At 39.1% G+C, this 15188-nt stretch overlaps 1 protein-coding gene across 1 annotated transcript; it reads left to right on the top strand.

The window, feature by feature from the left end:
• Positions 1–1510: 1510 nt before the first annotated feature.
• On the top strand, positions 1511–2252 carry RpL36 (ribosomal protein L36). The gene is made up of 3 exons (XM_014239522.3): positions 1511–1626; positions 1783–1910; positions 1965–2252. Exons 2-3 carry the CDS (start codon positions 1788–1790, stop codon positions 2187–2189), a joined length of 348 nt encoding a protein of 115 aa, XP_014094997.1. The 5' UTR covers positions 1511–1626; positions 1783–1787; the 3' UTR covers positions 2190–2252.
• The last annotated feature ends 12936 nt before the right edge of the window (positions 2253–15188 follow it).

The following is a 15188-nucleotide window of genomic DNA, read 5'->3' as shown; positions in this document are numbered from 1 at the left end:
ATAAAAAAATTAAATATTATATTTGTTAAATGATATAAACGTAAAAAATATACAATATTAAAGGATTTAATAAAATGATTGGATGACAGGGTTCAGCTTAAAACCCTGATTGAAAAAATCAACTTTCCGCTCACGGATTTGTAACCTTCGCGTCAAAAAAGAAGATGATTTAAAAATAAAAATATTAATTTTCGAGGCCTCCTTCGTTAGGGGCCTAAACTATACATTTATCAAATGTAATTTTACAATACTAATCAATCACGAAAAACAATGGGTTATGACAGTCCATACAAAAGTTCAAACACATATTGAATATACATATCCTCCATTATAATAATTGTTTAAAACATATTTTATTGAAAACAACCCTGAAAACGAACTATCGGTTTAATCAAATCGGGAGTTTCGGTAGACGTGACTAACTGGGATATTTGCTATTCTCTAACCCGAACGTTGCACGATCAAGAAATTGCTTTTATGTTGCAATACACTCACACTTTTCTACTACCCCACTCTCACTTTTCGAACTTGAAAGCCGTCTTGATATCAATTTTCTCATTCCAGTCACAAATCGAATTGAATAGAATTTAATTGAGGCTTGTACCGCGACTTTAGGTCTATTGTGCCCTCTCCTCGATCAGATATTTTGACAATAGTTTAACACTTTGATTAATCATAGAAACTTGCTGGGCGCTGTTGAGGTGATATGACCCATATCCACTTATATGAATCCAAAGGTATTGATATAAAGACGGCTTTCAAGTTCGAAAAGTGAGAACGTGGTATTAAAATAGTGTGAGTGTAGCAATTTCATGATTGTGTAGTTGAACAATAATAATGAATATTTCGTTATACTCATGGATTGATATCAAAATATAAGTATATCAATCCATTATATTATAAATTGCATGCAAAATTTTCAAGAATTTTAAGTGGTTTCCATGACAACGGCATCTTGAAACTATTATTGATTATCAAGTTGTTTGCAGCTACTGTCAATTTAAATGATTTTGACAAGTACATCAACTTGAAAGCAAGTGCTTGATCTTGTAACTGCATAATAAAACTTTTGTTGACTGGTTGCCAGTCCTGTTGTTCGAGTTCTAGGTTCCATATATTCAAAGTGTTTTTGGAATTACGCAGCATCTCCACAGGCAATGTACATTGTCTTTGAAGTTGGCAATGTTTTTGTGAGCATTTGGTGCACTGGCATTTCATAGTTGCTGGCATCATGTGACCGAAATTGTATATGTATGAACATGCTGCCTCTTCAAATTGTGTGTGCGAGTGAAAAGCTCTGTCAAACCACCACAATGACAATTTATTGTTAGAAATGTATACAATGTGTATCTATTGTAATAAGTTCCATTCAGCAAAGATTTTCGAGTTTTCTGTAATTTTTCCATAAAGTATTATTGAAAAGTGGACTGATTTGCTATATAGTTCTATATAATTTTATATAATTTAATCAATTTTTTTCTTGACTGTTTAATGAAATTTACTAACTGCAACGCTTCAAGTGTTATTACAAAAATAATTTATGCTGGCAATGCTTTAATGAAAATGGGAAACTTCAGAAAGTCGTTGTCGGCACAACGTTCTTTCCGCCTTTTGACAACTGCTAAGGTAGGTTGTTGTTGAAATATCTAATGAAAATCAGAAAATATTACTTGCATCACAAAATCGAATTCTCTAGTAATTCAGGAGACATTTGATGCAATATTTTCTTATTACATTACGAATTGTTTGGTAAATTATGTTCCCTATATCGATTGTTTTCAGCAATAATGGCTGTACGATACGAACTTTGCGTTGGTCTCAACAAGGGACATAAAACATCTAAGGTAAAGAATGTTAAATATACTGGAGACAAAAAGGTTAAAGGTCTTCGAGGATCCCGTTTGAAGAACGTAAGTAATTAAAATAAATATTCTTACATACGTATTAATAGCAAATGCCTTCAGATTCAAACACGGCATACTAAATTCATGCGCGACTTGGTTCGTGAAGTTGTTGGACATGCTCCCTATGAGAAGAGAACCATGGAATTATTGAAAGTTTCAAAGGATAAACGTGCTCTGAAATTCTTGAAACGTCGCTTAGGCACACACATCCGTGCAAAGAGGAAGCGTGAGGAGTTGTCTAATATCCTCACTCAAATGAGAAAGGCGCAAACTCACGCAAAGTAATAGATGGAAAATGTTTATTAGAAAACTTAGAAATAAAATAAGAACAAGTGTTCTATAAAAGAATTGTGAAAACTGTTGTGATTCTTATCATATACATAAACAATACCTGCCAAGTGCTAATTTACGGCAAAGCTTTGATTATTTAGCTACCTAACGTTAATGCTTTTGAAAACTTTTTGAAGACTTCTTTCTCTTCGTGAATAAGGGCATAAGGTGTTACGTGGATCTTTTTTACTAAAATGGCTTGTGTGGTTATTTGAAACCACGGTAAAAGTGAAACTTTTTTTTTCACATTGTAGACATTAAAAAAAAAAATTCGCTTCATGAATCATAATTTTATACGTGGAAAATGGGAATGATAATCGGAAATGATAAAAATAGACTAGGGCAATATTTTTATTGAACTCTGTATCTTAGAGTACGACATACATAATAATTTACAATTAGACGATATACACATATTAAAAAGTTTCACTTTAAAAACTGAAAACAATATTTTATAATCGTTGAGTCATTTTGATCCGTTTTTAATTTTTTTTTGGTAAATGAGTTTAGGTCCCCCAACTAAGCAGTCCTCAAAAATGAAATTTTTTTTAAATCGTCTTATTTTTACTCGTAGATTACAAATCCGTGAGCGGAAAGTGAATTTTTTCAATAATTTATGTATATTTTTCAAAATTTATTCAACACACTTTGTACATATCACAAATTCAAGTCACTTAGCTGTAATTACCAGTTCAGCGTGTTAAACATTTTCTTATGAGAAAAATATACTGAAGAAATGTAACAGTCACAATTTCTTTTGCGCCGCGATCTGATGTTATGGACGAATATCGGAGATCGTCGAACTCCTTTCCGCACTGGGAGCCTTCGGCCGCGCTTCAAAAAATAACCCTGGTCGGTTCAAAACCGGGGTGTTCATAATTCAATCGCGTCAAACTCCTTTCTGCACAAGACGATTAAAAAAATTTCATTTTTGAGGCCTCCTGTGTGGGGGGACCTAAACTATACATTTACCATTTTTTCAGTCATTCTGTTATCAATTCCATCTTCATCATGAGTTTCACAGTTTATAAATATAACCAATATTTTATGGTAACAAAAACTAAATATAGCAAAATTGAGTATTTTAACTGTTTAATGAGAAAATGCTAATTGCAATGTTAAGAAATGTACGCTTACAGTTTATTTACAATGCGCAAACGACTCTGCATATAATTTATACATATTCTAGTTATATATGTTTGGTATCGCAGGACATAAGTATATAGCACATATACATATCATATATTTATTTGCTTTGGTCATTAAAATTTTTGATAACATCTGAAAAGACCAAGCGGTCGCACATATGTTCATATATATATAAATATATGTATACAATTTTGTGTGCATCTAAACAAATATGGAAGAACGCATACTGTTTGTATATCTGTCTACCTGCAACATATGTATGTACGTAAATATTATATGTACACTAATTGCTTCATGCGAAATCTCACGTTTTTTGCTTTCATGTCAAAGAATCAATGTGTCGAAGGACTGACCCGACGACAAAGCATCACAAAATTGTGTTGTTGGTAGAAAATCCGAGCTGTGTCACCGCTTCCCTTTCCGCTCTAACAGCTTTGCCAATAAACCATCGTAGGTAGATAGGTAGGTAGAGTGGCTGTCTAACGACGCACCTAGGCCTATAGGAGGCCCATTGTGATACCACCGGGACTAATGTTCCCCCACTCCATCGACTCCTCACTGAACCAACCTGTGCTCTTGATAAAGCTCATTAGTACAAATAATTTTATATTAGCAACTTCTGATACGTCGTCAAGGAACCCACGACCGATAGTTGCGATTCTTTTCCTGAAAACGCCCAGATAGTTCATGGCCTGAACCAGAAACCACCCTGCGAGAGGACGATCCTCGTAGCGTTGGACTTGTCAAAAGCTTTTGACACAGTCAATCACGCAACGCTACTTGAGGACCTGGAACAATCAACGCTCCCTCCAGGGCTGAAGCGGTGGACCATGAACTACCTGTGCGGTCGGCACTCATCCGTACTATTTCGAGGTCAAAACTCCAAACTCAGGAAGATTAAACAGGGGGTTCCGCAGGGCGATGTCCTCTCCCCGCTACTGTTTAATTTCTATATTTCAAAACTCCCCCAGCCACCAGCGGGAATTTCAATGACCTCGTACGCAGATGACTGTACGATATTGACCTCGGGCAATGGAATCGATTGCATGTGTTCAAAAGTAAACGGCTACCTTTCCGATCTTTCTCGCTTCTTTTCTGCAAGGAACCTAACACTCTCCCCCACTAAATCCACAGCGACCATCTTCACCAATTGGACGAAGGAGTACAGACTGGACCTGAACATTTCAGTCGATGGCACAAAAATTCCGACAGTAAATAACCCTAAAATTTTAGGCGTCACTTTGGACAGTCTGTGCTCTTTCACTCCTCATACGACCGCGATAACTGCCAAAGTACAGAGCCGCAACAAAATCCTCAAGTCGCTTGCCGGCAGCTCATGGGGAAAAGACAAAGAAACGTTGTTGGCAACATACAAGGCAATCGGCCGGCCGGTCCTCAAGTATGCAGCCGCAATATGGTATATATTATATATAATATGGAGCCGCCTCCTAGGAACATCAAGAGGTCCTTCCTTGACTACGTCGACGAGATTAGACAGTACGCCGACCAGACTTCGGACGCAACTAACTTCAGACAGGCACTGACCGCCATTCACAGTGGAGCCATTAACACCTTCACCGACTCCCTCTCAGTGAATGGCGTAATACGAGTCAAACCACCACCCATTGCAGACACAGAGCTCGAGTTGCCTCGCGAATCTAGAGTGACCCTCGCGCAACTTCGTTCTGGATACTGTAGCAGGTTAAACTCCTACCTATCCAGAATAGACCCTGACATACCAAACACATGTCCTGCATGCAATGAGTCTCCGCATGACACTAACCACCTCTTTGCATGCCCAACAAACCCCACTCATCTAACACCCCTCTCCCTATGGTCCGACCCCGTCGAAACAGCTCGTTTCCTGGGCCTTCCGTTAGATGACGACAAAGAATCTATAATTTATTACCCAAACGGGAATTAGATAATCGTTACAACAACAACATTCTTTTCCTGTATAGAGCTTTATATTCGCATAAAAGATGCGACAGGTCTGTTGGCAATAAATGTAGAATGACGTTAAGTGCCTGGCTTGGCGTTGTTTTAAGAGCTCCATTAATGCATATACTGGCTGCTCTCTGTATGCTTTCCATACGCTTTACCGCGTATTTCTGTTCCATTATTGGCCACCATACCATATGTCATGATTGGTCTGACAACTGCTGTATAGAGCCAATAAGTTACCCGAGGCGTAAGCCCCCATTTGGGGCCCACCATCCTTTTACAGGTGTAGAGTGTTGTGGCTGCCTTCTTCACCTTAGCATCCAAGTTTTGTTTCCATGAAAGCTTCCTGTCTAAGATTAGTCCTAGGTACCTTGTTTATCTCCAATAGTTAGTCTGCAACCATTTAATAATTTCGCCTTAACTACTGGAGTGTTATGCTTTCTGGTGAATAATACCAGCATTTAAGTTTAATCCGCACGATACAGTCCAACGGTTTATATCGTCCAAGATCGTTTGCATAAGGTTTGCGAGAGTATTCGGGAATTTACCTCTAATAGATACTGGCACATCGTCAGCGTAGGATCCAGAGAAGTGGGGATAACACGCCTCCTTGAGGTGTACCCCTTTGGACAGATCTGCACATCGTTGACGCTCCCAGCTTTGAAATTATTGACCTGCTCGTAAGCTTCTGTTCAATTAATTTTCTAAGAGGTTCAGAGATGTCCAGATTCTTAAGCGCACTCAGTATGGCCCTAGGCTGGATGTTATTGAAGGCTCCTTCTATATCTAAGAAGGCAATTGGAGTGTATTCTTTAATTTCCAGAGCGAAGGAATATAGCCAATTCATTATGTAATTCTGCTTCCAATGTAATTGAGCCGGGAATTGACCGTCTGGTCTCGGTGACTTTAAGGGCCTGGAAGCTATTTATTGCCCAGTGTACGTGGATTTCTGACACTGTGTTTGTAAGAGTGGAGTCTATTTTTGCTCCACTGTGTTGAGTATATTCAATCGTATGGCTCTCAGAACTACCTGGGAAGTGGGTATCCATTAGTAATCCCAGCGACTCTTCACTGGATACCATCCAACTGCCGTCTGGCTTCTGAAGATAACCGATACTATGCACCGATTGTGCCATTATTTTCCTAAGTCAAGACGCTTTCGCTATGTTCTCGATATCATTACAAAAAGATTTCCAAGAATTTCTTTTTGCTCTCCTAACTTCCTTTTTGTATGACCTAAGGAGGTCGTAATAATAATCCCAGTCTGACTCGCCTTGGGATTGCTTGGCTAAATTGAACAGCTTTCTGCATTCTTTCTGTAACTTTTTTAGTTCGGGAGACCACCAGGGTGGCCTAATTCTACCCCTACTTCGTGTTACTGGACAAGCCACTTCTAATGCTTGCCGACAATATTCAGTGAATCGAACAACGAGGATGTCGAGATCCTCCTTGCTATTGGGCTGAAACGGCGATCGTAGGGATACGTTTTTCTAGCTCTTGCATGTGCACCTGCCAGTTCGTTTTCCCATGATTCCTGATTCTTTTGTTTGTCCACGCCACGTCAAATGCCTTGACGAACTTCCACCCCTTCGTGGGCAGACTCCGGTTGCAGGCTCTTATGAGCTGATCCGGCTGTGATAGTGTAGCCGGGATCCATACCCTTGCTCTTGGTATGGATGGTATGTCTGTTTTGTTTACTGCTACCAGTTTTGCGCCGGGGTATACCTCCCCTACCTTGGCTATTGCAGCTTCGTATAGTGCGACCGATCTCTCGTCAACGCATGCAATCATTTTAATCTGGTACCAGCCGGCATCCATTTCCATTGGCCTCTGGGGATTTTTCCTTCGGGGTCCCCCTCATCCGGAACGCCAATGACAATTCGGTTCCAGGCGACTTCTGCAATTGATTTGCAGGCGTCATGTCCTTTGTTTTCGGTCGTTTTGCTGACGGCTTAGCCTCTTCAGCTGACCTCTGTCGCTTTGCTGCCTTTACTGGAGGTTCCAGCTTAAAATTGGGTATGACTCCCTCGCGCAGTCAATCGATGCTTGGAGCTCCTTGGTTAGCTCCTCTTTGGTTGGCGGTTACACCTCCACTAACCTCAATAGGTATGCGGCGCGTCGTCTCTCCGCATACCTTGCCTTTGCCGGGTCCTGAGTGCTAAATGCAGGCCACTCTCTGGCAGATGCACTTCCAGCAGAAGTCCCTTTGGCATCTTGCCCCTCTCCCTGCTTCTCAGCCGTGTTTTGGCTGCAGGGTTTGGGCCTGGCTGCCTCCAGCGCTACTACATTTTTGGGGTCAGCTTTAGCTTTTGCGTCTTTACTTGTGCTTGCCTTATCATTTGAACCCGGCTTCGCTCCTGTTCTCTTGATGTTTGTTCCCGAGCCCGCTCCAAACGCTGTTCTTTTTTGGGAGCAACTAGCTCCCTCCGTCTTTTTTTGTGGAGATCCGGACTGTCTCCGATTTTGGTTTTTTTTTCGGTTTGTTTTTCTTGTAATTTGGTTCATAAATGATCCCACACATAGTAAATTTAATGAATTTTTATAAACAATTAAAAAAATTACACACTTTACATATGTTCTTTCGCGTAGTAACTCTTTTCTGCACTGGCGCTTCAAAAAAATAACCCTAGTCGATTCAAAACGGGGTGTTCATAAGGATGAATGAAGTGTGTGTTTTACCACAGTTTGACATAAGCGGACCCGAAAACTGCAGTATTAAACTTTTCCTAGAGAATGTTAAAGGATACCAATAAAACGGTGGTTAAAGTGGCTTATGTTAGAGACATATGGTTTCCGTAAATATGTGTACTACAATAAAACCTCAGTAACCACGTACCAGTGTGTCACATATCGTTTTCTATGAGAGTTTCACACTCATTAGCTGATGCAAAAAAACATACATAAGTCAGTGGGGAGGAAAAGGAGACATTTTACTCTATCTCTATGGGCATTAAAAAGGACCAAGCAATATAAAGGATGGGTTTCAAGAAATGAGCTTTGAAACATTCCTTCCATTTTTGTTTTTTTTTTTAATTTTTTCGGGGATTTTGTGTTCTAATTTTTTTGTTTGGCAAAATCAGAGTAGGTATGGAAAACACGATTTCGATTCTACTCAAGAATCGATTTTTAGGAGTCGACCCTTTCCTTCCGAAATCGATCAAGAATCGATTCTTGCCATTCGATTTTACCGTCAGTTTTATATTGTAACGGATTTATCGATAAATCGTCTACCTTGTAACTCACTCTTAAGTTCGATCACTGGATTGTTAAATAAAAGTCCCAGTTTAATGGCTATACACTTATTTTTACTTCTTATTCCAACAACTTAACACTTATTGCTCGATATTCGAGTTTACAACTTATTACTTATTGCTTAATTGCTTTTTACACGGCAACACTCTAATTAGAACTGTGTCTGCTGCTCAATCCGGCAGCTCTTATATAATAAATTTTTAACAGAAGTTCGCTACTAGAACATTCTGGCAAGTACGAATTCGCTGTCTAGTTGCTTCTGGCAGTTTATCGTCGACTCTGATTTGTTCTGGTATTCGTGTTGGCCACACTGCCTTCTCCTATGTCTAATCGTCCCGATTAGACATATTTGCGGCACCAAACGCTGCAAGCCGTTCCAGATGATCCACCTTCATTTTATTACTTAGTCTTCCAATGGTCTGTATGCGATACACTACATCATTGAGTCGGTTAATAACCTGGTATGGTCCTTCTCAATTACACTGTAATGTGGGAGATAACCCTTTCTTTCGTTGTGGGTTATATAAAAGTACCCAATCGCCTTCAATAAAACCCTCAGAGTTTATTGGCTTGTCGTATTTTGCTTTCATCTTATCGCTCATAATTTTGGTGCTCTGTCTCATCATAGCATGTATATCCCTCATCGCGTCTTCTAGGATACTATTGAATTCCTTAGTATTCCTGCCTCCGGTAGTCGAAGATCATTACCAAAAATTACCCTTGCTGGAGTCTTCCCCGTTGTTTCATGTACATCAGACTGATAAGCCATCAGGAACAAGAATATATGGGTATCCCAATCTTTTTGATACTTGTCCACAACTTTCCTCAAATGTTCTTCCAAAGTTCAATTGAATCGTTCTACCGTGCCATCGGACTGCGGATGTAGTGCAGTTGTACGGGTTTTCCGCATACCCAGCTTCTGGCATATCCCCTGTATTAGAGCTGATTTAAAATTTCTCCCTTGGTTATGATGAATACATCCGCTACTGTTCTTGCCTCTTGGTTAGGAATTGCGTATACCTCTGGTTATTTGCTGAAATAGTCCATGACTACCAAAACATATCTGTTTCCTAATTTACTTATAGAAAATGGTCCAGCAACATCCATGGCTACTCGCTCAAACGGCGCACCTGAATTGTACTGCTTCATCTGACCATGACTCCTGGACCGCGGCCCTTTAGCAGCAATGCACCCGACACAATTGGCGATCCACTCCTTAACTGATTGACGACAACCAACCCAATAAAATCTTTGCTTTAATTGCTCCTAGGTTTTAGTGATACCCATGTGTCCTCCCCTTGGAGAGTTGTGCAGCTCGTTGAGAACTTCAGGAATTCTTACTTTTGGAACAATCATCAGAGCTCGTGAACTTTGCACACCTTCGCTTTCCCATACGCGATGCAAGCAGCCAGACACTAACTTCAAACTATTCCATTGTACCCAATAAGCCTTTGCAACTAGCTTTCTGCAGCTATTTTTTCTCTCGTTGGACGTTTATTCATCTCCAATCAATTTCATTCAATTCCGTAGCTTCTCCAGATCCCAGTCTGATGTTGGTGGAATCTGTTGGCTCTCTGTTGTTATCACTCGTCTAACGTTGTAATTATTATCGTAACCGAACATAAGTGGTACTTCCATATTTCTATAGGACATAATCCTGTTTTTCATGCCAATTTTGATTCGTTAGAAGGTCTACTCATATTATGGCTTCGTCAACGATATCTGCCACTATAAAATTGTGTAACACGGCTGCCTTTCCAATTACGATCTCGCACGTTACCTTTCCGAGAACTAGGGTATCTTCTCCAGTTGCAGTACGCAACTTTGCCCCAGCAAACGGTGTCACTTCTTTCTCAACCAGATCAGATCGAATTATGGAATGTGATGCCCCAGTATCCACAGTCAGTATGCGATTTTTACCGTCTTCGCATCCAGTAACGGTAACGTTACCCGTATTCCTGTTTATTTGTGAAGTGGCGATTGCAGGGCATTTGCTTACGGGAGCCAGCCCTTTTCGGCTGGCTCGCTTTAGTTTTAAGGATTGGTTTGATTTGACATTTGCTTGATCTTCCTCAACTTTGCGTTTACGTCCAACTGGATCATTGGGCTGCTTACAGTTGCTTGCAATATGGGCACTTTTTCCGCAGTTGAAGCATTTAAGCACACCAGCAATTTGCTTATGCGCTTCTGTAGATTTTTCCAGTGCTTTCTGCATGTTGTCAATTTTTTCAAGTAATTGGTTCAAACAAGTGTGTTCCTCTATTTCTACTCTGTGAGCTTTAAATGTTTGATTGCAAAGCAGAGATGCAGTTTCCTGTGTCAGAGCATACGAAACGGTTTCTGCAATCGTCAATTTTGGTCAAGATCACGCAGCGAAGCGTGTACGTACGAGATAACGTATTTCATTGGCGAAAGTGTGAATTTTCGTGTCCTCGATGTATTCCATGGATTTATGTGCATAAGCTAAGTGAGCTAACCTCTCAATCTCTGTAGAAAACTCCTGCAGAGACTCATTGGCTTTCTGGCGGCGATTTCGCAACTCGATTTGAAATATCTGCTTCCTGTGCTCACTACCATACCGTCTTTCTAATGCACCCATCAACGTTTCATAACTACTCGCCTCGCAGAATGGTCTGTAATATCTCCCCTGCAGATCTTTTTAATGCAACGAACAATGCAGCTACTTTATATTCAGCGTTCCTATTATTTGAAGATGCCGTCTTTTCGAATTGAAAATTAAAAACGTGGAACGGAACAGTGCCATCAAAGGATGGAGGTTTTACCTTGGCAGAAGCTATTGACACAGTTGGCAGATTTAATTTTAGCTCGCGGAGACGATCTTTTAATTCATCCAGTTTTAATTTTAATTTATCCCGCTCTTCCGAAATCTGGGAGGACGCTTCTGCTATTTGTGAGGTCCCCTGTGATAATATACGTGCATCTTGCGCGGCGAACTGCTCTTTCAGCCGCGTTTCTAACGAGGACAATTGGGATTGTTGTGTCAACATTTGTAGGGACATACGTGCATCCGCTTCTTTAATTTGCGTTGACATCTGCGATATTGCAGCAAAAACCATATTTATGTCCACAATCATTGACGAGCATTGAGCCTCTTCCTTTTCTTCTATCTTTGTTGTCTCTTCTTCTAATTCCATGTGAAAGACATATTCCTCAACATTACTGTTTTCCGCCTCCATGGCCTCTCTCAACCGTGATTGTAACTCAGTTTTTAATCCATTTGTCGTTAAACCCCGTTGCTCTAGCTGCTTTTTCAGCTGTGGTATCTTCAGATCGTTAAGTTTGGCCATTTTCAAATAATTATCTCCTTGGGAATTTATTTGACCATCCCACTTCTGACACCAATTGTAACGGATTTCGCGATAAATCAACTACCTGCAACTCACTCTTGAGTTCGATCACTGGATTGTTAAATTAAAGTCCCAATTTAATGGCTATACACTTATCTCTACTTTTATTTCCAACAACTTAACACTTATTGCTCGATATTGGAGTTTACAACTTATTACTTATAGCTTAATTGCTTTTTACACGGCAACACTCTAATTAGAACTGTGTCTGCTGCACAGTCCGGCAGCCCTTATACAGTAAATTTTTAACAAAAATTTGCTACTAGAACATTCTGGCAACTACGAGTTCGCTGTCTAGTTGCTTCTGGCAGTTTATCGTCGATTCTGATTTGTTCTGGTATTCGTGTTCGCCACAATATATATATATAAAACTCACCCTATGTAAATTTAATCTTAACGAATTTTAATAATTGAAAAATATTTGAGTATGTAATAAAAACATACATAGGGCCGTTTTCTCAATGTTTGGTTAAGCGCTTAATCAGAACTTTATGAGCATCATGTTGAAAAATGGTTTTCTCAATTTCTGGTGAGCAACCATCTGGCAGTTTAGTTCTGGTAAACTTTATCAAAAGAAGGAGTCTTCAGAACATGAAATGACAGCTGTCAGCTGTAAAATCTATAAGCATAGATCGCTCATTATCATTACGTATTAAGCACATATGCTCGTTATCTTTCTCACAATAATACAAGTATTTTTCGGTCAATATTTCTGTCAGTTTATATAAGGAATTATTTTTTACTTTCCAGTTTAAAGTGCTTTAAAAGCGTGTTTTTTAGTTTTTTTAAACTATATTTATTTTTCACACTTTAGTGTGCTTCAAAAGCATAAATGACAAGTAAGGAAGGGCTAAGTTCGGATGTAACCGAACATTTTATACTCTCGCAAAGTCAAATGGTATACTCGTTTGAGATTTCTTTGTGGATTGACTGATATTTTCGGTAGAAGGTCAACTATAGGCACTGGGGTCCACATATTCAGTACCTAGGGGCTTGAACAGTTTTGGTTCGATTTAGAAAATTTTTGGTCACAAGGTGGCATACTTTAAACGTATTATTCACGCAAAGTTTTACGCCGATATAATCATTGTTGCTTGATTTGCATAGTGGAAAGTGAAAGAATCAAGTGGTATTTAAAATGGTGTCATATGGAAAATAGGCGTAGTTGTAATCCGATTTCGCCCATTTTCGCACTATGACATAGAAACATAAAAAGAACGTTACGCACCGAATTTGAAATCGGTTAAGCAGATCTCAAGATATGGGTTTTCACCTAAAAGTGGGCTGTGCCACGCCCACTGTCTAATTTTGAACGCGGTTCGTATAAAGTCATCTTATACCATCTCAGAGATAAAATTTAATGTCTCTGGCGTGTTTAGTGCTTGATTTATCGCGCTTTTAGTAGTTTTTAACAGTACCGTTATATGGGGAGTGGGCGGAGTTGCCACACGATTTCAACTATTTTCACACCGTCAATAGAAGTGTTAAAAACATTTGCTTATAGTGAATTTTGTTATTATAGCATTAGCGGCTTAGGAGATATGCACATTAAACCTATTAGAGGCGGGACCACGCCCACTTATTAAAAAAAAGTTTTAACTGCAGATGCCCCTCCCTAATGTGATTCTGTGTACCAAATAACTGTCTTGTATCTTATTGCGGAGCTTAGTTATGGCAAGTTATTTGTTTTTGATTAATGGCGTTTTGTGGGCGTGGCAGTGGTCCGATTACGCCCATCTGCAATACCAACCGTCTCACGGTACCAAGAAACATGTCTACCAAGTTCCATAAAGATATCTCAATTTTTACTCAAGTTAGAGCTTGCACGGACGGACGGACGGACGGACAGACAGTCACCCGGATTTCAACTCGTCTCTTCATCGTGATCATTTATATATACATAACCCTATATCTAACTCGATTAGTTTTAGGGGATACAAACAACCGTTAGGTGAACAAAACTATTATACTCTGTAGCAACAGGTTGCGAGAGTATAAAAATGAATGCCGAATAGTCTAGCAGCGAGCTGTTACGGAAAATAACACAAAACGTGTCTCCCAAGCACAAGTTGTACGGTCTCTTAGTCTTTCTTCGTCGTCCCCTCGCCTACGAAAACCGGTTTGAGAGACAAAAAGAGTCCTCGTATAGACATGCATATACATGGCTCATAACGTTTACACGTAGTTTTGCGTGTGCACAATGGAAGTTTTGTGAACTGTTCACAATAATCGAACTATCTGAAGGTCAGCTAACCACAATTTGGTGGTTAAGGATAATAATAAACAGACATTGAGAAAACGGCCCTTAAAGTTATTAATTCTAAAACATAACACGGCAACACACTATAGCAGATTTGAAGCATTTGTACATTTTAGTAGTAGAATATTAGTAGCCATACCGTACCAAGTGTAACATTTTCAAGGATGAAATGATGCGAAACTCTTTGATTCGAGAGAAAGCTGCATTTTGCATTTCGATATTATTTTTAGGTGCTCCGTTCCCGAGTAGGCTTATATAACGCATATACATCCCTAAATACGTGTATTCAAATTACAAAATTTTTAAAACATCATATAACATAAAAAATAGCATATAAATAAAAAAAATTATAACAAAGAAACAATACAAGTCAAAATAAAATATCATGGTTTTATGATGAATGTTTTAAATTAAATTAGCAAATAAAATTAAGTTGCTCGTTATTCAAAAGTATTTGTGTCGTTCCTTGAAATTTCGTTTCGCACTACTTTTGTTAGCTATTCTTAGCGGGTTTATTTCTGGCATTCCGCCTTTTTTGACATCAGCTGTACGAAATTCCCTGATTTTAATAATCAGGGAATGAGAATAGCTGAAAAATCAGTGAAAATGAGAGAGTCTCGCATCATGTCATCCTTGACATTTTTGCGAATATGTCAGTGAAAATGAGGTTTATGCAATAGAAGTAAGTGTGAAGGAGTTATTCTCAATGCAATAACGTTGCAATTCTGGAACTCATGACAATTTATTTCTGTTATTTTATTAATCTTAGCAGATCCCAATAGATACCTTAAAAGTATATTTAAATTAATGAGATAGTTAAAATATTTCGGAAAATATGGTCATATGCGGACTAAATGTTTCTTAAGGCTCAGTTATGCATACATAGCACAGCACTCCATAGACAAACATTTCATGTTAAACATAGCTGCAGTTATACTTAACAGAGCGCATAGAAATTCAGCTGTTTTTTAATGTTTGTGA

The sequence above is a fragment of the Bactrocera oleae genome, chromosome 5 (assembly GCF_042242935.1).
Source record: "Bactrocera oleae isolate idBacOlea1 chromosome 5, idBacOlea1, whole genome shotgun sequence".
In the NCBI taxonomy this organism is placed as follows: domain Eukaryota; kingdom Metazoa; phylum Arthropoda; class Insecta; order Diptera; family Tephritidae; genus Bactrocera; species Bactrocera oleae.
Note: the sequence above shows the minus strand (reverse complement) of the source record. Positions and strands in the feature narration are given on the sequence as shown.